The 25,179-nt window shown below is 46.6% G+C and overlaps 2 protein-coding genes across 2 annotated transcripts; both read left to right on the forward strand.

Annotated features, from left to right (window-relative positions):
* The first annotated feature begins 1,242 nt into the window (after positions 1 to 1,242).
* Positions 1,243 to 2,193, forward strand: LOC147988177 (uncharacterized). Its single transcript, XM_087516058.1, has 3 exons — positions 1,243 to 1,545; positions 1,722 to 1,832; positions 1,972 to 2,193. The coding sequence occupies exons 1-3, from the start codon at positions 1,360 to 1,362 to the stop codon at positions 1,996 to 1,998; spliced, it is 324 nt and encodes a 107-aa protein (XP_087372184.1). The 5' UTR covers positions 1,243 to 1,359; the 3' UTR covers positions 1,999 to 2,193.
* A 21,726-nt stretch (positions 2,194 to 23,919) lies between these two features.
* Positions 23,920 to 24,870, forward strand: LOC147988178 (uncharacterized). The gene is made up of 3 exons (XM_087516479.1): positions 23,920 to 24,222; positions 24,399 to 24,509; positions 24,649 to 24,870. Exons 1-3 carry the CDS (start codon positions 24,037 to 24,039, stop codon positions 24,673 to 24,675), a joined length of 324 nt encoding a protein of 107 aa, XP_087372605.1. The 5' UTR covers positions 23,920 to 24,036; the 3' UTR covers positions 24,676 to 24,870.
* The last annotated feature ends 309 nt before the right edge of the window (positions 24,871 to 25,179 follow it).

Below are 25,179 nucleotides of genomic sequence, written 5' to 3' on the forward strand. Positions count from 1 at the left end.
ATGAACTACATACGGAAGTATATACATGTATTTTAGAGTGTGGATTTACTCATTTTGCTTCATATGTTGTCCATATTGAAATCTCTAAAAAGACTTATAGTTAGGAATGGAAGGAGTATAAAATTTACCTCTGAATATAAAATATAACCTGAAAAGTTGAACATGAAATGAAAAATTCCAAGTGACTGTAATAGGACTCTTGCCCTCTAAAATATATGCTGCTGAAGAACATCATGGATGCAAAAAATAACCTATGTGAAAATAGGGAAAAATAATTCAAGACGGTGCATTCGATGACATGTCTACGTATTTGCAAATAGAGAAAGCATCACATTTTATTCACCCGCTTTTAATTCATAATACCAGATGGTGTATTCTTTAACATTTTACACACTATATTCTTACAAGTAATAATGATTAAAATTGTGTATGGCAGAGCACATCAAATTTATAAGCAATAGGTAAACAATATATACAGGAAATCTAGCCGCGCAAATGCGCGGGTCACCCCGCTAGTTTCTCTAGTTCCAGATTCATACTGGCAAGAATCAACAACATTATTATTTCATCAGACTAAAATAACAGCGTTGTTCAGAACATGAAACAGTCCAACATGTAACTAGAGTGTACCATGAGAAAGCATGAGTCAGGGACTCTCCGAGATGAGAAGAACAGACTGAAAACAGGTGACCTTGGTGCCTCCTGAGATGGTGTGCTTGCTCACCAGGGAGGACCATGCGGGGACGTCTCTTCTTGCGCCTTGCACATCGTTCACGGAGAACCATGCAGGATGGTGTGCTTGCTCACCACGCCGTCCGGAAAAAGTGACCTCGCGCGCGCCTGGGCCGGACCATCATGCGCTGGCGTTCAGACATAGGTGCGCCCATGGTTAACATGTTAAGGTTAAGGCTAACGAATAAATTTGAATTCAACGAAGGAGCAAATCCACATGTGATACAGTAGTATATCGTACGACGCTCACTGTAGGTTCGGGTTTACCATGATTCTGAAACTCTACTCTCTTGTAACAATCGCATGAACCTCGTTCAGGAATAAAGCAGCGTTGTTCCCTTAAAAAAGCGCATGATGGGTTTGCTCAAAAATAAAAAAGAGAAAAATGAAGGTGATGTTTCTCGAAACCGCTTTGTTCCTTTCTTTCACTTTTATTTGGTACCTTCGAGAGCCTATCTTTCATTCCTTCTCATCTTCAGTAGAAGGATCGGGCACCAGCTTCAAAGCACTCAGACCACCCTAGACCTATAAATAGTTCAGTGTGGGACGTGAGTTGATCGGCAATTCAACGCCGCCATCGTCGTTGTACTAGTCTTGGGCAGAGAACAGGAAGCTCAAGGTCTGCGGATGCCTAGTATAAGAGCGGCCGCAGCGAGGTTCTCCCGGCCCGCGTGGTCAGCCGTTGGGGTAACAGTGATGAGGAGGATGCAGGGCATCGGTGGTGGCCGCGCGCCACGCTACTTCAGCGACAGCATCCGCTCCGGCAGGGTGCTCAGCGAGGAGGAACGCGCCGCTGAAAACGTCTACATACAGGTAACTGTGCACTGCGGGTCTAGCCTTATTTTTGTTTTTGTAGGTGCTGTTGTGAATCTAAGAGTTTGATGAAGATTTGTATCACGACCATGGTTCATCTGAAGCAATTGAAAAAAAAAGGTTTCGACTAAATAAAACTGAACTGTATTTACATAATATATATTATTTATCTGCAGAAGATGGAGAGGGAGAAGCTGGAGAAGTTGAGGAGGAAGAAGGCGGATCAGGAAAAGGCCGACGCAGCAAAGAGTGCCAAAGGAAACAACGAGGAAACAATCCAAACAAACGTAAAAAAGACTTGTGGTTTCTCTTTTATTTTTATTTTTATTTTTATTTGACAAAAAAATCAATATGAAAGCTGTTTTCTCCTTTTGCTGCCACTGATGTTCTGCTCTCATTAATTCTACTTACCCTGGATTGCTGCAGAAGGGTGAGGGAGCTCATCCAAGCTGATTACTCAGATCGATGATCAGGTCCTCCGTTTCGGCGCTGCTGTTACATATGATACATGTTCGCAAATGTAGTATTTTTCCTTCTTTTCTGGAGTTATTTATAGATAGATCAGGTAGATGCTGTGTGCTGCTGTGAAAATATGTGCTTCTCTGTTGTCCTTGGTGGAGAGGCAGGACATTCTGTCGACCAGAATCATATCTTGTCTCTGGAGTTTTCTCGGTGGAGCTTGTAGTAGTCAGGCATGGGTCATGCATGCATCTACAAGAGCGTGAGATGCACCCGTTTGCATCACGCTTGTTTCCTTTATGTCTTGCATCAGGCTTTTTTTTCCTGTAACGAATAAAGCTATATAAGAAGAATAGACGAAAAGTTGACACGGCACCAAAACTACTTTCTCTTGAGTACTTCTTCTCCACTGATTCCCTACCGTATTATTATTCTTGTCGTCCTCCTTTTTAATTTGGCTTTCAATTTTTAATCTTTTCATATCTTTTGAACTAAAAGTCTAAATTAAATATCAAATGCATATTCATGTTTCTGGTGATAACGAGTGCTTTCAAATGAGATCCATTTTGAATACGCTTTGATGAATTACTAAAATTTTCATTAAGTTTCAACTTCTAAAATACAAAATTGTGAATTTCAGATCTTGCGACTCACAAAAATGTTTTAACTTATGAAACTTGGAATGAGCGATTGACAAAATTGTTGCTTTCAGATACCACGACCGACAAAAATGTTTCAACTTTTGAAACTTTGTACAAGCGATCCACAAAATTGTGAGTTTCAAATCCTACGACCGAAGAAAAAAATGATTCAACTTCTAACGGGTATGTCATAGTTCATACTACATAGTAATGCGTGTGTCATTAACACCTATACCAGCTAACACTACAAAAAAATACACTTCCGTGATGATACGTGTTTGTCAGAGTATGTCGCTTTTTTTGTCATGCATGTACATCCATGACAAATTTATGACAGAATAAAGATAGTCATACCTGTGCTGTCGTAGAAGTGTTACATGACATTACCAAAATTATCATCACGGAAGTGTCCACTTCCATGATGATAAATTGCGCGTCACACAAGTGCTTTCGTCAAGGGTGACCGACACGTGGCATCCACCGTAACGGAACGCCGTTAAGCTATCGGGTCGGGTTTTGGATCCGATAACCCGTTAACAGCCCCGACCAATGGGAAATTTCCACGTGTAAAATTCTTATTGGCCGAACAAAACACGTGTCAGCTCGTCAGTGGGTCAGATAGGCACCTATGATACGTCGACACGTGGCACGGCCCAATAGAGGTCCATTCCTGTGTAAAGGCCGGCCCGTTTGACTTGGTCAAAAGCTGGCGGGATGGCCCATGGAAAGCCTGTTAACAGCCTATTCGAATATAGCCCATTTACAGCCCGCTAACCCAAGGCCCGTTACGCCCTATCCGAATTAGGCTCAGTAGCGTCATCTAGGCCATCCAATATGATTCCAGCCCGTTTTCACTTCTGGCCCATGTATGGCCCATGACGTCTTTCGGCCCAGATGAGGCCCTATGTAACTATTGGCCTATTAACGGCCCGTGGTGAAACTGGCCCGTAATGAACAGTGTATCACTTTACACCCATTAACGACCCGTGGTGAAACTGACCCGTGATGAACAGTGTATCACTTTATACCCATTAACGGCCCGTTATACCGTTGGGCCGTTTCCAGCCCATGTTATCTTCCGGCCTTCTTCAGAACCCATATTCTTGGGCTCATTTCCAGCATTCGTTTACTTACGGCACGTTACTATCATTTTCTGCTTGTGGGCCAAATTCATCCCATGGTTACAGTCGGTCCGTTTGTGGTCCGTTAATACGTTAGGCCGTTTTCATAGCGTCATCAAATACGGCCTATTAACGATGGCCCGTTATGGTCGGCCCATGAACGGACGATTCCAACTCTAGCCCGTTTACGGCCAGAATGCGGTCTGTTCGGCCCATGGGCCAATCGATCATACAGCCCGTATAAGGCCCATTGATGATACGGCCCGTATAAGGCCCATTGATGATACGGCCCATAGAAGGCCCATTGATGATATGGCCCGTAGAAGGCCCACTGCTTCTACGGCCCGTAGAAGGCCCACTGTTTATACGGCCCGTAGAAGGCCCACAGTTTCTATGGCCCGTAGGAGGCCCAGTGTCATTACAGTAAATATTAGCCCATGGTTATTGTGGCCTAGTTTTAAAAAATAGGTTATTGCAGCCACTAGCAAACCGCAGAAAAAGAACCGCAGTGACTACAAGCAAACATATAAACAAGACAACAAGGAAATAAATAAGCAAGCAACTTACACTAGGCTATCACGGCCTATTACACATATTACATCCACTGGGCATCAAAGTTCGCCACCAGTGCAAATATAGGGAACACAGCAGCATATAAACGCCGCAGCAAAACAAGTCCAGAACTGAAACCACTTCAGAAGAGCTCAAGAAACAATATCCTGGGTACCCATAATGCTGGCAAGATGCTTAGCAAGCTTATTAACTTTCTCTTGTTTGGCGCTTAAGTCCTCCAGCACTTGCTGTTGCACCAGAAAGTATGCATCTGAATTCTGCAGGGACTTCCTGAGTCCTTCGGCTTCCTGTCGCATAACATCTGATCGATGTCTTTCAACTTGAAGTTGAGACTCAAGAAGCCGAACTGCTTCAGGCAACGAGTTCGAAGAGTTGGTGCCAGCAGTGGTAGCCAGTAACTCGAACACTACATCAAGACAGGACTTTGGGGTTGTCTCAGTGTCTTCAATATAGTTTTTATCAGCTTTCTTGGAGACCAACATGGATGTCTCACTATCTTGAACATCTGCATTACTTCCTTTACCATTGCATAACAGGGTACTCTTCTCCAATATTTTATCCGCGTTCTAAAAGAGAAACAAACAAACACATCTCAGGTTTACCAGTTCAGTAGTAAGGTGGACAGGATAACAGCATGAAACAAACATATATCTATGTAGTATGGTCACTGTATGGTCTATATCATTCTAGTTTATGTTGCCAAATCAAGATAGATACAGTTCGAATCATATCTATTTAAGACAAAGCAGCATAGACAAAATATAAGTGTGGGAAACTACACAGCAATAACAACACTTGTAATGTGCATGCCATGAGAACATAACTGTTTATTCAATTGAAACTGAAATCAACATGGAGCAAGTTACAACAGAAAACAGCCAAACACGTTGAAGAAACAGGTTTAAAACATACCTGTTGTGCCATTGGAGTTTCAATTGCATCCTTCCAATTTGAGATTAGTTGGTATTAGTAAATACAGTGATGCAAGAGCAAAGTAGTATGAACCATAGCTACGGAACCTGACCTGAGAACAATTCTTCTTCTGCTTTAAGCGTTGACTTCGGGTTCGGAGTGGTGGTCCTCGTGATTTGGGCACTGCAGTTGCCTTACTAACTGCTCGTGTTTGGGTGCTCTGTGGTGGAGATGGTGCTGTGTCAATGGGAACTGGGTGTCTATCTGCTGGGGTTGGGGTTAGAAGGGGTGTAGCTGGTTCTCTGTCCAACTGGGTAGGGGTACAATCTGCATAAGTGTGGGTTATGTGTGGTGGGGCTGGTTCTTGGGCAAGTACAACCGTGGTTCTATCTGCATCGACAGGTAGCACGATCTTTTCTGAAGACCGTGTTTTTAGTCCCACAGATACTGTCATCACTCCCTCCAATTGAAATGGCTGATAAACAAGAAAAGTAATTGAATGTACAGACATTGTAAGATAGACAGGTGCAATGGATAGTATGGAAGAAAACAGGGCATGAAATAATTCACATTTATGTTGTCTAAGCAAACAGAATAGCACGACATAATTTCACATATATGATGGCTAATTAAACAGGATAGCATGACACAATTTCACATGTATGATGGCTAACTAAACAGGATAGAATGACATACTTTAAAATATGATGACTATGTAAACAGGATGACATGATATAACTATACGATGTGTCTATTAAAGTGGTTGGCATGCCATAAATCACAAACATGCCGTCGATGGAAACATGATGGCATGATATAATTCACGGATAGAATGACATAATTTAAATATGATGACTATGTAAACAGGATGAGATGATATAACTATATTATGTCTTTAGAAAATGGGTTGGCATGCCATAATTCTGATACATGCTGTCTATGTAAACATCATAGCATGACATAATTCAAATATATGATTTATATACTAAGGAAGTGAGCAGAGGGCAATCGCATATATGATGTGTCAACTAAGGAGATGGCATTCAATATTGTGTATATGATGTAAAAACTAAGCATTGCAATACAACATATGCATTATATGAGTAATATAACCCTGCCAAGTTTGAGCATACACCTCAGGGGGATAATAGGACTGGTCATCTGCCTCTGAATCCTCCTCTAAAGAGCTGTCTGTAACCAGCAAGATATCTGCTTCAGCAGGTAGCATTGTCTCCTCTGAAGACCTTGTTTTCACTCCAGATTTCTCCATCACCAATTCAAATGGCAGATGCACAGGAAGAGCAGTTGAATATACAAACATTGTCGACAAAAGTAATGAGAAATACAAAAAAAGGATGGCTTGATATAATTCACATATATGACGCTTGCCTAAACAACATGGCATTGCATAATTCACATACATAATGCCTTGCAACAAGATAACATTGCATAATTCACATATATAATGTCTTGCAACAAGATGGCATTGCATAATTCACATATATGGTAATTAGACACTAAAGAGGTGCCATTCACACAAAGCATGTCTAAACTAAGCAAATGACATAGCAATGCAAGATACCATACGCACGATATGAGCAACATAACCCTGCCAAGTTAGGGCATGCACCTCGGGGGGGGGGGATATGACTGGTCGTCTGTCTCTGAATCCTCCTCTGAGGAGCTATCGGTAACCAGCAAGACATGCGCTTCGTTAGATAGCATTGTCTGCTCTGAAGACCTTGTTTCCACTCCAGATTTTTCCATGACCGTGCCAAATGGCTGATGCACAGGAAGAGTAATTGAATGTACTAAAAGTGTTGACAAATTTAACACGTAATAAAAAAATGATGGCATGATATAATTCACATATAAGATGACTGGTTAACCAGGGTGGCATTGCAAAATTCACATATATGATGCCTGGCTAGACAAGATGGCATTGCATGATTCACATATACGATAAAGAAACTAAACAGATGGCATTGACACAAAGCATGTCTAAACTAAGCAGATGACATCTTTAATGTATACAGTAAGCAATGCAAGGCACCATATGCATGATATTACCAACATCAGCATGCCAAGTTAGAGCGAATACCTCATGGGGTAAATAGGAGTGGTCTTCTCCTTCTGAATCCCCCTCATAACAGTTATCTTCCTCTTGATTACGATCCGAAATGGGTGGAGGGGGGGCTGCCTTTGCGCCCACCATGGAACGACGTCTGCATGAAATTTTATTGCCACGCAAGGCTCGTCTCTTTTGCTCTACATGATCAGTTCCATTGTGTACAATAACTGGCATGCATAGGAATAAAACATAGTGAGATTATGTAAGGAGTGCATGCACAAATCCGGAGTGATGGTAGCAGACTGTGGATAGACCCAAAACCAATGATAGCAGGTAGATAATAGCTTTAGTTAAAAAATACAGATAATGGCTCCTTTAATGTTTGTTTGCACCCAACATGAAACTCATAGTAGACACCGGAGATTAACCAGATAGTAGACAGATAGTACTGATTGCTGCCCCAATATGTACCCCACAACCATTTAAAAACTCTAGTTTCAGCATTAGTTTGGAACTGACTCAGAGTCTAATAGGTGAACACGACGATAATGTAGCATGTCATCATATTAAGCGACGCATAACATAAGCAGACACGGAAGAGTGCGACCTCTCCTGCGGACCCGTGTAGTCCTCAAGGTCATCTGCTCAGTTGATGATGGTAATGCAGTTGCCGTGGCTTCCGGCGGCGGGGAAGAAGATCTGAGGCAGCGAAAGACAGTCTGGAGAGGGAATCCCTGCTGTGGTGAACCCTTCCGCCGTTGGAGCAGCTGAGATGGGGTGGAACACACCGCCGCAGGAGCAGGACAAACCACACAAGGCTTTCTTTGACACATATCTGTAACAGAAGTAATTGGGTAAGGGCTTGTTTGAATTTGAGGATTCTAACAATGCAGGGATAGGAAATAGACAGGAATAGGATAGGAATGCACGTGCAAAACAGAGAATTTAAAAACACAGGATTTCTGCCAATCTGGGTGTTTGATTCACAACAATTGGAAGATCACATGATGCAAAAGAGCATGGTGAGATTAAGTCAAACCACAAGAAAATGTACGGTTATAATGCTATTTTGCTACTATATCTTAGTCTTGTGCTTGATGAATAAGAATATGAAAAGTAGGAGAAGTGGAAATTAGAATTCCTACGGTTTTTCTTTCAAGGAGACACTAAATGAACAAATCCTACAGTTTTCCTTTGCTCCATTCCTTTGCACCAAATTCATGAAAAGTAGTACCATAGGAAACTTTCCAATTCCGATGTTTTTCATTCACTTTTCCTTTCAAGCACTGGCGATTCTAGTAGGCAGGCTAGAGCAAGGAAAATCCTACACTAAAAAAATGTTTTTGTGCTACTTCTATTAATTTGGACCCAGGCCATTGCCATACTAGCTCAACTCCCAGGACCATCGACAAATGCACAGCTGAAACGCGCGGACATAAATAATGATGGCGTTCAAGAGAGTCCATCACGGATAGCTAAGTTGCCTGGTACCTCACTGCTTGTCATATAGTAGGATAAAATAACCGTATTTCCCGTTACTACGAGTGCTCAGTGGACAATATATATAACATGTAGAGTAAAAAAAAGATGCAACAAGTGTACAACCTCTTTGGCGAAGCCATGTTGATCTCAGCGTGATTGGGTTGGCCGGTGAGGATGCTCTGGCTGACTAGGCTGTCGGAGGAGGGGAAGAAGATCTTAGGCGTCTGGAGATGGAGCCCGAGGTACTGCTCCGCTGTGATGGAGGGTTTCGTCGTTGGAGCAGCTCCGTTGAGTTGTACGACGCCGAGGCTGAAGCAGGACAAGAGAGACAACGAACAACGTTAACCTGAGTGGAATTCTAATAGCATCTCCAATACATGACGAAAAATACATAACCACAAAGTGCTAGATGTAAAATACATCACCCGCTCATCTCTGAACTTAACTGTCGAAACTGAATTTAAATGTCAAAACTGAACTTAACTATCGAAACTGAACTAAACTGTCGAAACTGAATTTTGCTGTCGAAACTGAATTTTGTTGTCGAAACTGAACGCACTAGCAAGGTGAGGCTACACGTCGGTGGACTGACTTTTTCATCTCTGGTCAGTCGATTTTGCAGCCGTTGGATACGAAATCAAGGGCCCGCGGTCCATCTTCAACCTGCACCCCCCTGAGCCGGCCAAACAGCAGCCTCCCGCCGCCCGCGGCCGGCGGTGCGCCGCCCCGCCCGCCCCGAAAACACTCCCCTGAGCGACGCCGTGGAAGAAGTGGCCGGCGATGCCGCCGTGGATGGAGCCGCGCCGGGTCGGCTCGGGACCGAGCGCCGGCAGCACCGTGAGATCGAATCAAGAAGAAAATGCGGCGATTCGTTTACAACCTCTTTGGTGGCGCCGATTAGGCCGCAGCATCATCCGAGGAAACGGTGATGATGATGCTCTTCCGGTGGTGCAGGTGAAGACGGCGGTGTGGGAATGGAGGTGGCGTGAAAGACGAGGGGAACGTCGGGGCAGCTCCATGGAGGTGGAGGAAGGGGTGGCTGAACCGGCGGGACGATGAGATCGACGACGGATCCTCATCCGGTATGGTCGATGAGGGACGTCGAGGTGTTGCTGTGGACGACGTCGTCGGGAAAGAGGCTCCGGCTGGGTGGCGGACGGAGCAGGGTGTGGGGTTTCGTCGTGGGTTTTCGCGGCCTCGGTGTACGACTGGGTGGGCGGATGGGATGGCAGTGGGGAACCATGGCTTCGAGACGCGCTTGTCCGAAATGTGGGGTAAGTTACGAAAGTACCCCCACCAATTTGAGGCGGTTCTTTCTGTTCAGGGGTACCACGGGCATTTTGCGTGTCGAGATTTCACAGGAGGTGGGAGTTTTCGCGCGCATTGTAATTTCGGAATAGCAAGGCGCGGGTTGAGATGGAGGGAGTTGTCGGAGCACAACGAGATAAAGATATATCTTAAATATTTCGGGCTAACAAGGCACGGGTTGAAGAGGTGGGAGTTTCGCAGCACGATAGACAGAGACGCTAGCTTGAATTTTCGGCATAACAAGGCGCGTCTTGAAATTTCGGAAGAACAAGCTTAACGTGTACCCAAAAAAAAAGACAATTTGCACCTCAACACGCACAACACACACACAAACGCCATTTAGACTAGAGTAAGGTACACGTGCATTGCACGCATGAGATTTGGCAACCAAATTGTTTTTGCAGGGTATGCTATGTGATGTGATGTGATATGGTATGCTATGAGTTGAGGACGTCTAACTTGTTTTTGCAGGGTATGCTATGAGTTGAGGACGTCTAACTTGTTTTTGCAGGGTATGCTATGTGATGTGATATGGCCAAAGGATGTGATGAATGATATATGTGATGTATGAGATGATCATGTTCTTGTAATAGGAATCACGACTTGCATGTCAATGAGTATGACAACCGGCAGGAGCCATAGGAGTTGTCTTAATTTATTTATGACCTGCGTGTCAACATAAACGTCATGTAATTACTTTACTTTATTGCTAACCGTTAGCTGTAGTAGTAGAAGTAATAGTTGACGAGACAACTTCAAGAAGACACGATGATGGAGATGATGATGATGGAGATCATGGTGTCATGCCGGTGACGATGATGATCATGGAGCCCCGAAGATGGAGATCAAAAGGAGCAATATGATATTGGCCATATCATGTCACTATTTGATTGCATGTGATGTTTATCATGTTTATGCATCTTCTTTGCTTAGAACAATGGTAGTAAATAAGATGATCCCTCATTAAAATTTCAAGAAGGTGTTCCCCCTAACTGTGCACCGTTGCGACGGTTCGTTGTTTCAAAGCACCACGTGATGATCGGGTGTTTGATTCCAACGTTCACATACAACGGGTGTAAGACAAATTTACACATGCAAACACTTAGGTTGACTTGACGAGCCTAGAATGTGTACAGACATGGCCTCGGAACACAGAAGACCGAAAGGTCGAGCATGAGTCGTATGGTAGATACGATCAGCATGAAGATGTTCACCGATGTTGACTAGTCCGTCTCACGTGATGATCGGACACGGCCTAGTTGACTCGGATCATGTAATCACTTAGATGACTAGAGGGATTTCTATCTGAGTGGGAGTTCATAAGATGAACTAAATTATCCTGAACATAGTCAAAAGGTCTTCGCAAATTATGTCATAGCTCGCGCTTTAGTTCTACTGTTTAGTTATGTTCCTAGAGAAAAATTAGTTGAAAGTTGATAGTAGCAACTAAACGGACTAGGTCCGTAAACTGAGGATTGTCCTCATTGCTTCATAGAAGGCTTGTGTCCTTAATACACCGCTCAGTGTGCTGAACCTCGAACGTCGTCTGTGGATGTTGCGAACATCTGACATACACGTTTTGATGACTGCATGATAGTTCAGTGTGTAATGCTAAACGGTTTAGAGTTGAGGCACCAAAGACGTTTTTGAAACGTCGCGAAACATATGAGATGTTTTGAGGGCTGAAATTGGGATTTCAGGCTCGTGCCCACGTCAAGAGGTATAAGACATCCGACGATTTTCTTAGCCTACAAACTAAGGAGAAAAGCTCAATTGTTGAGCTTGTGCTCAGATTGTTTGAGTACAACATTCATTTGAATCGAGTGGGAGTTGATCTTCCAGATGAGATAGTGATGTTTCTCCTAAGTCATTACCACCAAGCTGCTAGAGCTTCGTGATGAACTATAATATATCAGGGACATATATGATGATCCTTGAGATATTCGCGATGTTTGACACCGCGAAAGTAGAAATCAAGAAGGAGCATCAATTGTTGATGAAACCACTAGTTTCAAGAAGGGCAAGGGCAAGAAGGGATACTTCATGAAACGGCAAATCTGCTGCTGCTCTAGTGGAGAAACCCAAGGTTGAACCGAAACCCGAGACTAAGTGCTTCTGTAATAAGGGGAACAGCCACTGGAACAGAATTACCCTAGATACTTGGTAGATTAGAAGGCTGGCAAGGTCGATAGAAGTATATTGGATATACATTGTGTTGATGTGTACTTTACTAGTACTCCTAGTAGCACCAGGGCATTAGATACCGGTTCGGTTGCTAAGTGTTAGTAACTCGAAATAAAAGCTACGGAATAAACGGAGACTAGCTAAAGGTGAGATGACGATATGTGTTGGAAGTATTTCCAAGGTTGATCAAATATCGTACGCTCCCTCTACCATCGAGATTGGTGTTTGCGTTGAGCATAGACATGATTGGATTATGTCTATCGCAATACGGTGATTCATTTAAGGAGAATAATGGTTACTCTGTTTATTTGAATAATACCTTCACTGGTCTTGCACCTAAAATGAATGGTTCATTGAATCTCGATCTTAGTGATACACATGTTCATAAGATAGTAATGATAGTACCACCTACTTGTGGCACTGCCACTTAAGTCATATCGGTATAAAACGCATGAAGAAGCTCCATGTTGATGGATCTTTGGACTCACTCATTTTTGAAAAGTTTGAGACATGCGAACCATGTCTATTGGTGTATATGCATGAAGAAACTCCATGCAAATGGACCATTTAGACTCACTTGATTTTGAATCACTTGAGACATGCAAATCATACCACATGGGCAAGATGACTGAAAGCCTCGGTTTCAGTAAAATGGAACTAGAAAGCAACTTGTTGGAAGTAATACATTTTGATGTGTGTAGTCCAATGAGTGCTAAGGCGTGTAGTGGATATCGTTATGTTCTTACTTCAGAGATGATTTGAGTAGATGTTGCGTACATTCACTTGATGAATCACGAGTCTCAATTATTGAAAGGTTCAAGTAATTTCAGTGTGAAGATCGTCGTGACAAGAGGATAAAATATCTATGACATGATCATAGAGATGAATATTTGAATTACCAGTTTGGCACAGAATTAAGACATTGTGGAAATCGTTTCACAACTAATACAGCCTGGAACACCATAGTGTGATGGTGTGTCCGTACATGATAGCTGCACCCTATTGGATATGATGCATACCATGATGTCTCTTATCGAATTACCACGATAGTTTATGGGTTAGGCATTAAAGACAACCACACTCACTTTAAAATAGGGCACCACGTAATTCCGATGAGGTGACATCGTATGAACTATGGTTTAGAGAAACCTAAGCTGTCATTTCTTAGAAGTTTGGGGCTGCGACGCTTATGTGAAAAAGTTTCAGGCTGAGAAGCTCGAACCTAAAGCGGATAAATGCATCTTCATAGGACACCCAAAAACAGTTGGGTATACCTCCTGTCTCAGATCTGAAAGCAATAAGGGATTGTTTCTAGAATCGGTTCCTTTCTCGAGGAAAAGTTTCTCTCGAAAGAATTGAGTGGGAGGGTGGTGGAGACTTGATGAGGCTATTGAACCGTCTCTTCAACTAGTGTGTGGCAGGGCACAGGAAGTTGTTCCTGTGGCACCTACACCAATTGAAGTGGAAGCTTATGATAGTGATCATGAAACTTCGGATCAAGTCACTCCCAAACCTCGTAGGATGACAAGGATGCGTACTACTTCAAAGTGGTACATAATCCTGTCTTGGAAGTCATGTTACTAGACAACAATGAACCTACGAGCCATGGAGAAGCGATGGTGGGCCCGGATTCCGATAAATGGCTCGAGGCCATAAAATCCGAGAGAGGATCCATGTATGAAAACAAAGTGTAGACTTTGGCGGAATAGCTCGATGGTCGTAAGGCTATTGAGTACAGATGGATTTTAAAAGGAAGACGGACAATGATGGTAAGTATCACCATTAAGAAAGCTCGACTTGTCGTTAAGATGTTTTCCGACAAGTTCAAGGAGTTGACTATGGTGAGACTTTCTCACTCGTAGCGATGCTAAGAGTCTGTTGGAATTATATTAGCGATTACTGCATTATTTATGAAATCTTGCAGATAGGATGTCAAAACATTGTTTCCTCGACGATTTTCTTGAGGAAAGGTTGTATGTGATACAACCGGAAGGTTTTGTCAATCCTGAAAGATGCTAATAAGTATGCAAAGCTCCAGCAATCCTTCTAGGGACTGGAGTAAGCATCTCGGAGTTGGAATGTATGCTTTGATGATAATCAAAGATTTTGGGTTTATACAAAGTTTATGAGAAACTTGTATTTCCAAAGAAGTGAGTGGGAGCACTATAGAATTTCTGATGAGTATATGTTGTTGACATATTGTTGATCAGAAATGACGTAGAATTTCTGGAAAGCATATAGGGTTATTTGGAAAGTGTTTTCAATGGAAAGCTTGGATTAAGCTGCTTGAGCATTGAGCATCAAGATCTATAAGGATAGATCAAAAGGCTTAATGGAACTTTCAAATGAGCACATACCTTGACATGATCTTGAAGGTGTTCAAGATGGATCAGTTAAAGAAGGAGTTCTTGCCTGAGTTGTAAGGTATGAAGTTAAGACTTAAAGCTCGACCATGGTAGAATAGAGAGAAAGGACGAAGGTCGTCCCCTATGCTTAAGACGTAGGCTCTACAGTATGCTATGCTGTGTACCGCACCTGAAGTGTGCCTTGCCATGAGTCAATCAAGGGGTACAAGAGTGATCCAAGAATGGATCACAGGAAAGCGGTCAGAGTTATCCTTAGTAACTAGTGGACTAAGGAATTTTCTCGATTATGGAGGTGGTAAAAGAGTTCGTCGTAAAGGGTTACGCCGATGCAAACTTTGACACTAATCCAGATTATTCTGAGTAGTAAACTGGATTCGTATAGTAGAACAGTTATTTGGAATAGCTCCAAATAGAACGTGGTAGCTGCATCTAGGAGATGACATAGAGATTTGTAAAGCACACACGGATCTGAAAGGTTCAGACCCGTTGACTATAACATCTCTCACAAGCATAACATGATCAAACCCAGAACTCATCGAGTGTTAATCACATGGTAAATGTGAACTAGATTATTGACTCTAGTAAACTCTTTGGGTGTTAGTCACATGGGGATGTGACCTTGAGTGTTAATCACATATCGATGTGAACTAGATTATTGACTCTAGTGCAAGTGGGAGACTGTTGGAAATATGCCCTAGAGGCAATAATAAATTGATTATTATTATATTTCCTTGTTCATGATAATCGTTTATTATCCATGCTAGAATTGTATTGATAGGAAACTCAGATACATGTGTGGATACATAGACAACACCATGTCCCTAGTAAGCCTCTAGTTGACTAGCTCGTTGATCAATAGATGGTTACGGTTTCCTGACCATGGACATTGGATGTCGTTGATAACGGGATCACATCATTAGGAGAATGATGTGATGGACAAGACCCAGTCCTAAGCATAGCACTAGATCGTGTAGTTCGTATGCTAAAGCTTTTCTAATGTCAAGTATCATTTCCTTAGACCATGAGATTGTGCAACTCCCGGATACCGTAGGAGTGCTTTGGGTGTGCCAAACGTCACAACGTAACTGGGTGGCTATAAAGGTACACTACGGGTATCTCCGAAAGTGTCTGTTGGGTTGGCACGAATCGAGACTGGGATTTGTCACTCCGTGTGACGGAGAGGTATCTCTGGGCCCACTCGGTAGGACATCATCATAATGTGCACAATGTGACCAAGGAGTTGATCACGGGATGATGTGTTACGGAACGAGTAAAAGAGACTTGCCGATAACGAGATTGAACAAGGTATCGGGATACGGACGATCGAATCTCGGGCAAGTATCGTACCGCTAGACAAAGGGAATTGCATACGAGATTGATTAAGTCCTTGACATCGTGGTTCATCCGATGAGATCATCGTGGAACATGTGGGAGCCAACATGGGTATCCAGATCCCGCTGTTGGTTATTGACCGGAGAACGTCTCGGTCATGTCTGCATGTCTCCCGAACCCGTAGGGTCTACACACTTAAGGTTCGATGACGCTAGGGTTATAAAGGAAGTTTGTATGTGGTAACCCGAAAGTTGTTCGGAGTCCCGGATGAGATCCCGGACGTCACGAGGAGTTCCGGAATGGTCCGGAGGTAAAGAATTATATATAGGAAGTGCTATTTCGGCCATCGGGACAAGTTTCGGGGTCACCGGTATTGTACCGGGACCACCGGAAGGGTCCCGGGGGTCCACCGGGTGGGGCCACATGCCCCGGGGGCCACATGGGCTGTAGGGGGTGCGCCTTGGCCTATATGGGCCAAGGGCACCAGCCCCTAGAGGCCCATGCGCCAAAGGGACAAGAGGAGGGGAGAGTCCTAAAGGGGGAAGGCACCTCCGAGGTGCCTTGGGGAGGATGGACTCCTCCCCCCCTTGGCCGCACCCTTCCTTGGAGGAAGGGGCAAGGCTGCGCCCTCCCCCTCTCCCTTGGCCCTATATATAGTGGGGGGGAAGGGAGGGCAACCAGACCTTTGCCTTTGGTGCAGCCCTCCCCTCTCCCAAGTCCTTCTCCTCTCCCGTGGTGCTTGGCGAAGCCCTGCAGGATTGCCACGCTCCTCCACCACCACCACGCCGTTGTGTTGCTGCTGGATGGAGTCTTCCTCAACCTCTCCCTCTCTCCTTGCTGGATCAAGGCATGGGAGACGTCACCGGGCTGTACGTGTGTTGAACGCGGAGGTGCCGTGCGTTCGGCACTTGGTCATCGGTGATTTGGATCACGACGAGTACGACTCCATCAACCTCGTTCACTTGAACGCTTCCGCTTAGCGATCTACAAGGGTATGTAGATGCACTCTCCTTCCCCTTGTTGCTGGTCTCTCCATAGATAGATCTTGGTGACATGTAGGAAAATTTTGAATTTCTGCTACGTTCCCCAACAAGGGGTGGCGGCTAGGTCAGGGAGGGGTGGTCCGAGCGAGAGGAAAAACAGTTCGGGAGAGAGGTCGTTCGATCCTAGTGGGTCGGGAGGAGATTTTTGCGGGGTTCGAACCGAGCCTCGCTGACCCCAGCTCGCATGTATGTGGGTGCTCCAGCGAGCATAGCTCGGGACCTTTTTAGCATCAGATGGGCTATGCCCAGAAAAGCCCATACACCCTGCCAAACACCTGGAAGTGGATTGGGTAGGGAACTTTTAGCCTCATGCACCCTACACGCAGCCTACCAAACACATCCATAGCCAACACCCCTCCCCCCCCCCCCCCCCCGCGCAGTCGAAGCGTCGCCGGAGACGCAAAGACTGGACCTGAACTCCTCGAAAACTGAAGTAGGCAGTCCTTTCATCATGACGTCGGCGAACTGCTGCGCCATCGGGACGTGGAGGACTCGGATGCGCCCAAGAGCCACCTGCTCACGAACGAAGTATATATCGATCTCAATATGCTCCGTTCGACGATGATGGACCGGGTTGGCGGAGAGGTAGACGGAAGAGACGTTGTCGCAGTAGACGAGCGTGGCCTTGTGAACATCACAAAGCAACTCCTGAAGCAGCCGATGGAGCCAAGAGCATTCAGCAACGGCGTTAGCCACTGCTCGATGCTCAGCCTTGGCACTCGAGCGGGACATAGTGGGCTGTCGCTTGGAGGACCAACAGATTAGGGACGGCCCAAGGTAGACACAGTACCCTGAGGTGGAGCGCCGTGTGTCCGGGCAGCCGGCCCAGTCTGCATCAGAATAGGCGACGAGGTCGGTGGAGGCGGAGGTCGTCAGCGTAAGTCCCAAAGACTGGGTGCCGCGTATGTATCGGAGGATAGGCTTCACCAGAGTCCAGTGGGAGTCGCGCGGAGCATGCATGTGGAGACAGACCTGCTGAACAGCATACTGCAAGTCGGGGCGCGTCAGGGTCAGGTACTGCAAAGCACCCACAATGGAGCGGCAGAAGGCCGCATCAGATGCAGGCGAACCCTCCAAAGCGGAAACCTTGGCCTTGTTGTCGATAGGCGTAGGAGCAGGCTTGCAGTTAAGCATGCCAGCTCGATCGAGAAGCTCATGGGCGTAGCGCTACTGGTGCAGGAAGAACCCATCTGGCCGTCGAACCACCTCAATGCCAAGGAAGTAATGCAGGGGACCCAAGTCCTTCAGGGCAAACTCATCGCGAAGACGAGCAGTGAGCCGCTGGAGGAGCGCGATAGTGGATGCCGTCAGAATGATGTCATCGACGTACAGCAGCAAGTAGGCTGTGTCAACTCCGTGATGATACACGAAGAGGGACGCATCGGAGCGAGTTGATGTAAATCCGAGCGTCTGCAGGAAGGCGACGATGCGCTGGTACCAGGCCCGAGGTTCCTGCTTCAACCCATAAAGAGAAAAGGAGAGCAAACACACATGATCTGGATGCGTGGCATTGACGAAGCCGGTGGGCTGCTCACAGAACACCTGCTCAGCGAGGTGACCATGCAAAAAGGCGTTGGACACATCCAACTGATGCACAGGCCAAGCGCGAGACATGGCTAGCTGGAGCACGGCGCGGATCGTGGCCGGTTTAACAACTGGGGCAAATGTGTCAGTGAAGTCCACGCCCGCGCGTTGTCGAAAGCCCCGAACCACCCAGGGAGCTTTATAATGCTCGAGAGTACCGTCTGGACAAGTCTTATGCCGAAAGACCCACTTGCTCGTTATGCTGTTGGCACGGGGCGGCCGAGGGACGAGCTGCCAGGTACGTTCCGCTGGAGCATGTCGAACTCTTCCAGCATCGCACCAAGTCAATGAGGATCCCGAAGGGCGGCTCGAGCTAACGATGGGAGAGGGGACGGCTCAGAGATGGAAGCAGCGAGAAGGTACTCATTGCTGGGGTACCGTGTGCTCGGGCAGAGGGTGCCAGCCCGAGAGCGAGTCATCGGACGGGGCAGCAGGTCCGGAGCGGAGATGGGTGACGACGAGGAAGAGCCCGTCTCCTCCGAAGCCGCGGGTGAGGCCGCCGGCGAGGCCGCCGCGGGCGAGGAGACGGTTGAGGCCGCCGGCGAGGCGGCGGGTGAGGCCGCACGGGCGAGGCCGACGGCGTGGTCGAGGACGTCAAGGGCCTCGCGGGCGCCGAGGAAGGTGCAGCCCCCAGGGCAGCCAACCGGGGAGAAACTCGACCCGTGAGGCGGGAGGCACCCTCAAAGCCGGGAGGCGGCCCAAGAAAAGCTTGTGGGCAGCCGTCACCGGGAGCGGGCAAAGCCGTAACATCCGAAGGTACCTGCTAAAACGGAAAAACCATCTCATCAAAGTAAACATGCCGTGAAGTGATCACCCGATGTGAGATAGGATCATAGCAGCGGTAGCCTGTGGTGTTGGGGGGATAGCCGAGAAAGATGCAGGGCACAGACCGAGGTGCGAGCTTGTGAGGGGTAGTGGAAGCGATGCTAGGGTAGTACAGACAACCGAAAATACGGAGCTCAGCATAGGAAGGTGGCGTGCCAAACAAGAGGTGATGAGGTGCAAAGTTCCCGCGAGTGCAACAAGGACGAATGTTGATGAGTAGTGATGCGGTGGCGAGCGTGTCGGGCCAAAAACGTGGTGGCACATTGGCGTGGAAGAGGAGGGTGCGAACGCAGTCATTAAGAGTGCGGAGCATGCGCCCAGCATGGCCGTTTTGTTGCGAAGTGTACGGCCAAGTGAGACGAAAGATCGTGCCGTGTGTGGCGAGAAGGTTGCGGATCGCAAGGTTATCAAACTCCTTACCGTTGTCTGTTTGCAACGCATGAATGGGACGTCCAAACTGTGTGGAGACATAGGAGTAGAAAGCGGTGAGAGTGGCAACAGAGTCCGACTTTCGCCGCAATGGGAAGGTCCACACATAGTGCGAAAAATCATCAATTATGACAAGATAATAAAGATAGCCCGTGTTACTTGCAACAGGAAAGGTCCAAACATCACTATGAATTAAATCAAACGGGTATGATGCGACATGCGAGGAATTGCTAAAAGGAAGACGAACATGTTTGCCGAGACGACAAGCATAACAAGTGTGATCGTCGATCTTATTACACGTGAATAAAAAACTCCGAAGAATATGACGAAGGGTGGCGGTGTTGGGATGACCGAGACGGGCGTGCCAAAGGTCCACTCCGGCGGAAAGCGCCATGGGTGCAGCAGCAGAGTAAGTGGATGAGTGGACCGGGTAGAGCTCGTCGGGGCTGTCACATCGGTGGAGCACCATCCGAGTACGGCCATCCATAACAGAAAAGCCAAACAGATCAAATTCAACAGTAACAGGATTTTCACGTGTAAGAGAATGAACGGAAACAAGATTTTTAATGATGTCAGAAGAGACAAGTACATTAGAAAGATATAACGGCATGGAGTTAGAAGGAAAATTAGCATGGCCGACATGAGTAATAGGCATGGAAGAACCGTCACCCACGGTAATGCGAGCAGCGGTGTGAACGCGATTGGCGGCAAGAAGGTTACTGGGGTTGGCGGCCATGTGAACCGTGGCTCCGGTGTCCATATACCAGTCGCCACCGCCAGTGTACTGCTGCGGCGTGGGGGCGGTGTGGAGGGCCGCTAGTAGCGCGGGGTCCCAAGGTGCCGGCGGAAGAGCCGGGGCGGACGGCACCAGCTGAGGCGGTGGCGCCACGAACCAACCGGCCGAGGTCAGCCCATAGGCCGCGGAGGGGCCGTAGAGCGGCACGGGCGGGTACGGCTGAGGGGCCGCATGAAGCGCCTTATGAGCGGCCGGGCGGGCGCCGAAGAGGCCCGGAACAGGGGCACGCGGTATAGGCATGGAGTACGCGTTCACAACCCGCGTCCAGGGGTTCTGGCCGGCCTACCAGGGCGCTGGTGGGAGCTGCTGGTGGTGGTGGCACGGCGCCCCACCGGGCGCAGCCGGCTGCTACTGCTGCTGTTGCGGCTTGCGACCGCCTCGGCCACATTGGCCCCCGCGGCGCTGCTGCTGCTGCTCGGCGGGGGGCTGCAGCGGGGCCGGCGGCTGTTGCGGGTACGGGAACCCGGGCGGCAGCGGCGCTGGGAAGGGACCCTGGATGGGCCTCGGCGGGGCGGTGGGCGGCGCACCGCCACGGGTACCGGCTGTGAGGGCGGTGTGGGTGGCCCGGGTGCGTGACATCAGCATCCTCCGCTCCTCCAACTTCAGGTACGCAACGATCTTCGGGAACGTCGGGTTAGTGATGAGGGGGATGTTGGAGCCGGCGTTCCCGAAATGGTCGTTCAAGCCGGCGATGAGGGTGCTGAGAAGGAGCTCGTCGGAGACCTTCTCACCAAGATCACGGAGCTCGTCAACAAGCTTCTTGAGGCGCATGCAGTAATCATCAACAGACGTGTCAAGCTGCTGGCACCCAAAAAACTCGCCGTGCAAGAAAACCTTGCGTTGGAGCGCGTTGTCGGTGAAGAGGCCGTTGAGCTTGGTCCAAACGGCGTGAGCATCATCATCGCGGAGACCACCGTGCGGAGGAGGTCCTTCTAGATGGTGGTGTAGAACCAACGGATGAGAGTGGCGTCGATGGACATCCACTCCTCATCGTCCTCCATGAAGCGGGAGTCCACGAAGCCATCGATGTGATCCCAGATGTTGTACGCCCGGAACACGAGGGCGAAGTACGTCTTCCATGCATAGTACGTGGAGGTGAGGTGGTCGAGGATGACGGGAACCCAGGCGAGGATGTTGAGATCGCGGATGACGACGGGATAGGGACCTTCGAAAGGGTTGGTGCGGCGGCTGCAGGTGGTGCCGGAGGAGCCAGGGGAGGCCATGGGGAGAAGGGGTTGGCGGCGTCTCGCGGGGAAGCGGCGCGGCCGAGGGGTGGAGGCGCGGCCGGGTGGTGGCGCGGTATTGTGGAGGCGGAAGCGGGGGCGGCAGCGCACACGGGGGTGGTGGTCGCGGCGGCGTGGGATCGCGGCGGCGACGGCGGTGGTGGTGGGTGGCGGCGGCGGCGGCGGCGATGGGGATCGCGGCGGCGGTGGCGGCACACGGGTTAGGGTTAGGATCTTAGGTATCATATCATATTGCAGACAAGAGTTTTGGCAATGCTTCACGATGTATTGATCGGTGCATAGCGCACGTATATATGGAGTACAAGGTGGGCCACAACCTCAACTATACAAAGACTAGGAGGTGGGCCAGGCTATACAATATACATGCAGAAACCATATAGTCAACACATCTAAAGGATGGGCATATAAATTCAACAAAGCCAACCAATAATAGAAGGACAACAGTAGAAAATACTTCAGTAGAAATGCCAACTCATTAAACACCACATACACGGTGACAACACTCATATTATTGGTTCAAAAAAAAAACACTCGACATATTGGAGTCAGGTAAATAAATAGATAGGCAAACCAAAATTTTACCGTTGGTAAGGATTTGAGTCAGTGTATTTAAAACAATAATATTAGGAACTGATATGATTAGATGGACAAAGAATACAATAGACTTATATGTGAAGTTCAAAATAATAAATAAAAAACAAACAAATCAGTTTATGTTATACTCCCTTCATTCATAAATATAAATCTTTTTAGAGATTCCATATGAACTACATACGGAAGTATATACATGTATTTTAGAGTGTGGATTTACTCATTTTGCTTCATATGTTGTCCATATTGAAATCTCTAAAAAGACTTATAGTTAGGAATGGAAGGAGTATAAAATTTACCTCTGAATATAAAATATAACCTGAAAAGTTGAACATGAAATGAAAAATTCCAAGTGACTGTAATAGGACTCTTGCCCTCTAAAATATATGCTGCTGAAGAACATCATGGATGCAAAAAATAACCTATGTGAAAATAGGGAAAAATAATTCAAGACGGTGCATTCGATGACATGTCTACGTATTTGCAAATAGAGAAAGCATCACATTTTATTCACCCGCTTTTAATTCATAATACCAGATGGTGTATTCTTTAACATTTTACACACTATATTCTTACAAGTAATAATGATTAAAATTGTGTATGGCAGAGCACATCAAATTTATAAGCAATAGGTAAACAATATATACAGGAAATCTAGCCGCGCAAATGCGCGGGTCACCCCGCTAGTTTCTCTAGTTCCAGATTCATACTGGCAAGAATCAACAACATTATTATTTCATCAGACTAAAATAACAGCGTTGTTCAGAACATGAAACAGTCCAACATGTAACTAGAGTGTACCATGAGAAAGCATGAGTCAGGGACTCTCCGAGATGAGAAGAACAGACTGAAAACAGGTGACCTTGGTGCCTCCTGAGATGGTGTGCTTGCTCACCAGGGAGGACCATGCGGGGACGTCTCTTCTTGTGCCTTGCACATCGTTCACGGAGAACCATGCAGGATGGTGTGCTTGCTCACCACGCCGTCCGGAAAAAGTGACCTCGCGCGCGCCTGGGCCGGACCATCATGCGCTGGCGTTCAGACATAGGTGCGCCCATGGTTAACATGTTAAGGTTAAGGCTAACGAATAAATTTGAATTCAACGAAGGAGCAAATCCACATGTGATACAGTAGTATATCGTACGACGCTCACTGTAGGTTCGGGTTTACCATGATTCTGAAACTCTACTCTCTTGTAACAATCGCATGAACCTCGTTCAGGAATAAAGCAGCGTTGTTCCCTTAAAAAAGCGCATGATGGGTTTGCTCAAAAATAAAAAAGAGAAAAATGAAGGTGATGTTTCTCGAAACCGCTTTGTTCCTTTCTTTCACTTTTATTTGGTACCTTCGAGAGCCTATCTTTCATTCCTTCTCATCTTCAGTAGAAGGATCGGGCACCAGCTTCAAAGCACTCAGACCACCCTAGACCTATAAATAGTTCAGTGTGGGACGTGAGTTGATCGGCAATTCAACGCCGCCATCGTCGTTGTACTAGTCTTGGGCAGAGAACAGGAAGCTCAAGGTCTGCGGATGCCTAGTATAAGAGCGGCCGCAGCGAGGTTCTCCCGGCCCGCGTGGTCAGCCGTTGGGGTAACAGTGATGAGGAGGATGCAGGGCATCGGTGGTGGCCGCGCGCCACGCTACTTCAGCGACAGCATCCGCTCCGGCAGGGTGCTCAGCGAGGAGGAACGCGCCGCTGAAAACGTCTACATACAGGTAACTGTGCACTGCGGGTCTAGCCTTATTTTTGTTTTTGTAGGTGCTGTTGTGAATCTAAGAGTTTGATGAAGATTTGTATCACGACCATGGTTCATCTGAAGCAATTGAAAAAAAAAGGTTTCGACTAAATAAAACTGAACTGTATTTACATAATATATATTATTTATCTGCAGAAGATGGAGAGGGAGAAGCTGGAGAAGTTGAGGAGGAAGAAGGCGGATCAGGAAAAGGCCGACGCAGCAAAGAGTGCCAAAGGAAACAACGAGGAAACAATCCAAACAAACGTAAAAAAGACTTGTGGTTTCTCTTTTATTTTTATTTTTATTTTTATTTGACAAAAAAATCAATATGAAAGCTGTTTTCTCCTTTTGCTGCCACTGATGTTCTGCTCTCATTAATTCTACTTACCCTGGATTGCTGCAGAAGGGTGAGGGAGCTCATCCAAGCTGATTACTCAGATCGATGATCAGGTCCTCCGTTTCGGCGCTGCTGTTACATATGATACATGTTCGCAAATGTAGTATTTTTCCTTCTTTTCTGGAGTTATTTATAGATAGATCAGGTAGATGCTGTGTGCTGCTGTGAAAATATGTGCTTCTCTGTTGTCCTTGGTGGAGAGGCAGGACATTCTGTCGACCAGAATCATATCTTGTCTCTGGAGTTTTCTCGGTGGAGCTTGTAGTAGTCAGGCATGGGTCATGCATGCATCTACAAGAGCGTGAGATGCACCCGTTTGCATCACGCTTGTTTCCTTTATGTCTTGCATCAGGCTTTTTTTTCCTGTAACGAATAAAGCTATATAAGAAGAATAGACGAAAAGTTGACACGGCACCAAAACTACTTTCTCTTGAGTACTTCTTCTCCACTGATTCCCTACCGTATTATTATTCTTGTCGTCCTCCTTTTTAATTTGGCTTTCAATTTTTAATCTTTTCATATCTTTTGAACTAAAAG

Source organism: Triticum urartu, chromosome 1A, assembly GCF_056163025.1.
Source record: "Triticum urartu cultivar PI428250 chromosome 1A, HENAU_Tu73, whole genome shotgun sequence".
NCBI classification, from domain to species: Eukaryota; Viridiplantae; Streptophyta; class Magnoliopsida; order Poales; family Poaceae; genus Triticum; species Triticum urartu.

Excerpts from the sequence above, each read along its gene's own strand:
- LOC147988177 (XM_087516058.1), top strand. The coding sequence starts at position 1,360 with ATGCCTAGTATAAGAGCGGCCGCAGCGAGGTTCTCCCGGCCCGCGTGG. Across the intron at positions 1,546-1,721 it reads CTGAAAACGTCTACATACAG|AAGATGGAGAGGGAGAAGCT; the intron begins GTAACTGTGCAC and ends ATTTATCTGCAG. Across the intron at positions 1,833-1,971 it reads AGGAAACAATCCAAACAAAC|AAGGGTGAGGGAGCTCATCC; the intron begins GTAAAAAAGACT and ends GGATTGCTGCAG.
- LOC147988178 (XM_087516479.1), top strand. The coding sequence starts at position 24,037 with ATGCCTAGTATAAGAGCGGCCGCAGCGAGGTTCTCCCGGCCCGCGTGG. Across the intron at positions 24,223-24,398 it reads CTGAAAACGTCTACATACAG|AAGATGGAGAGGGAGAAGCT; the intron begins GTAACTGTGCAC and ends ATTTATCTGCAG. Across the intron at positions 24,510-24,648 it reads AGGAAACAATCCAAACAAAC|AAGGGTGAGGGAGCTCATCC; the intron begins GTAAAAAAGACT and ends GGATTGCTGCAG.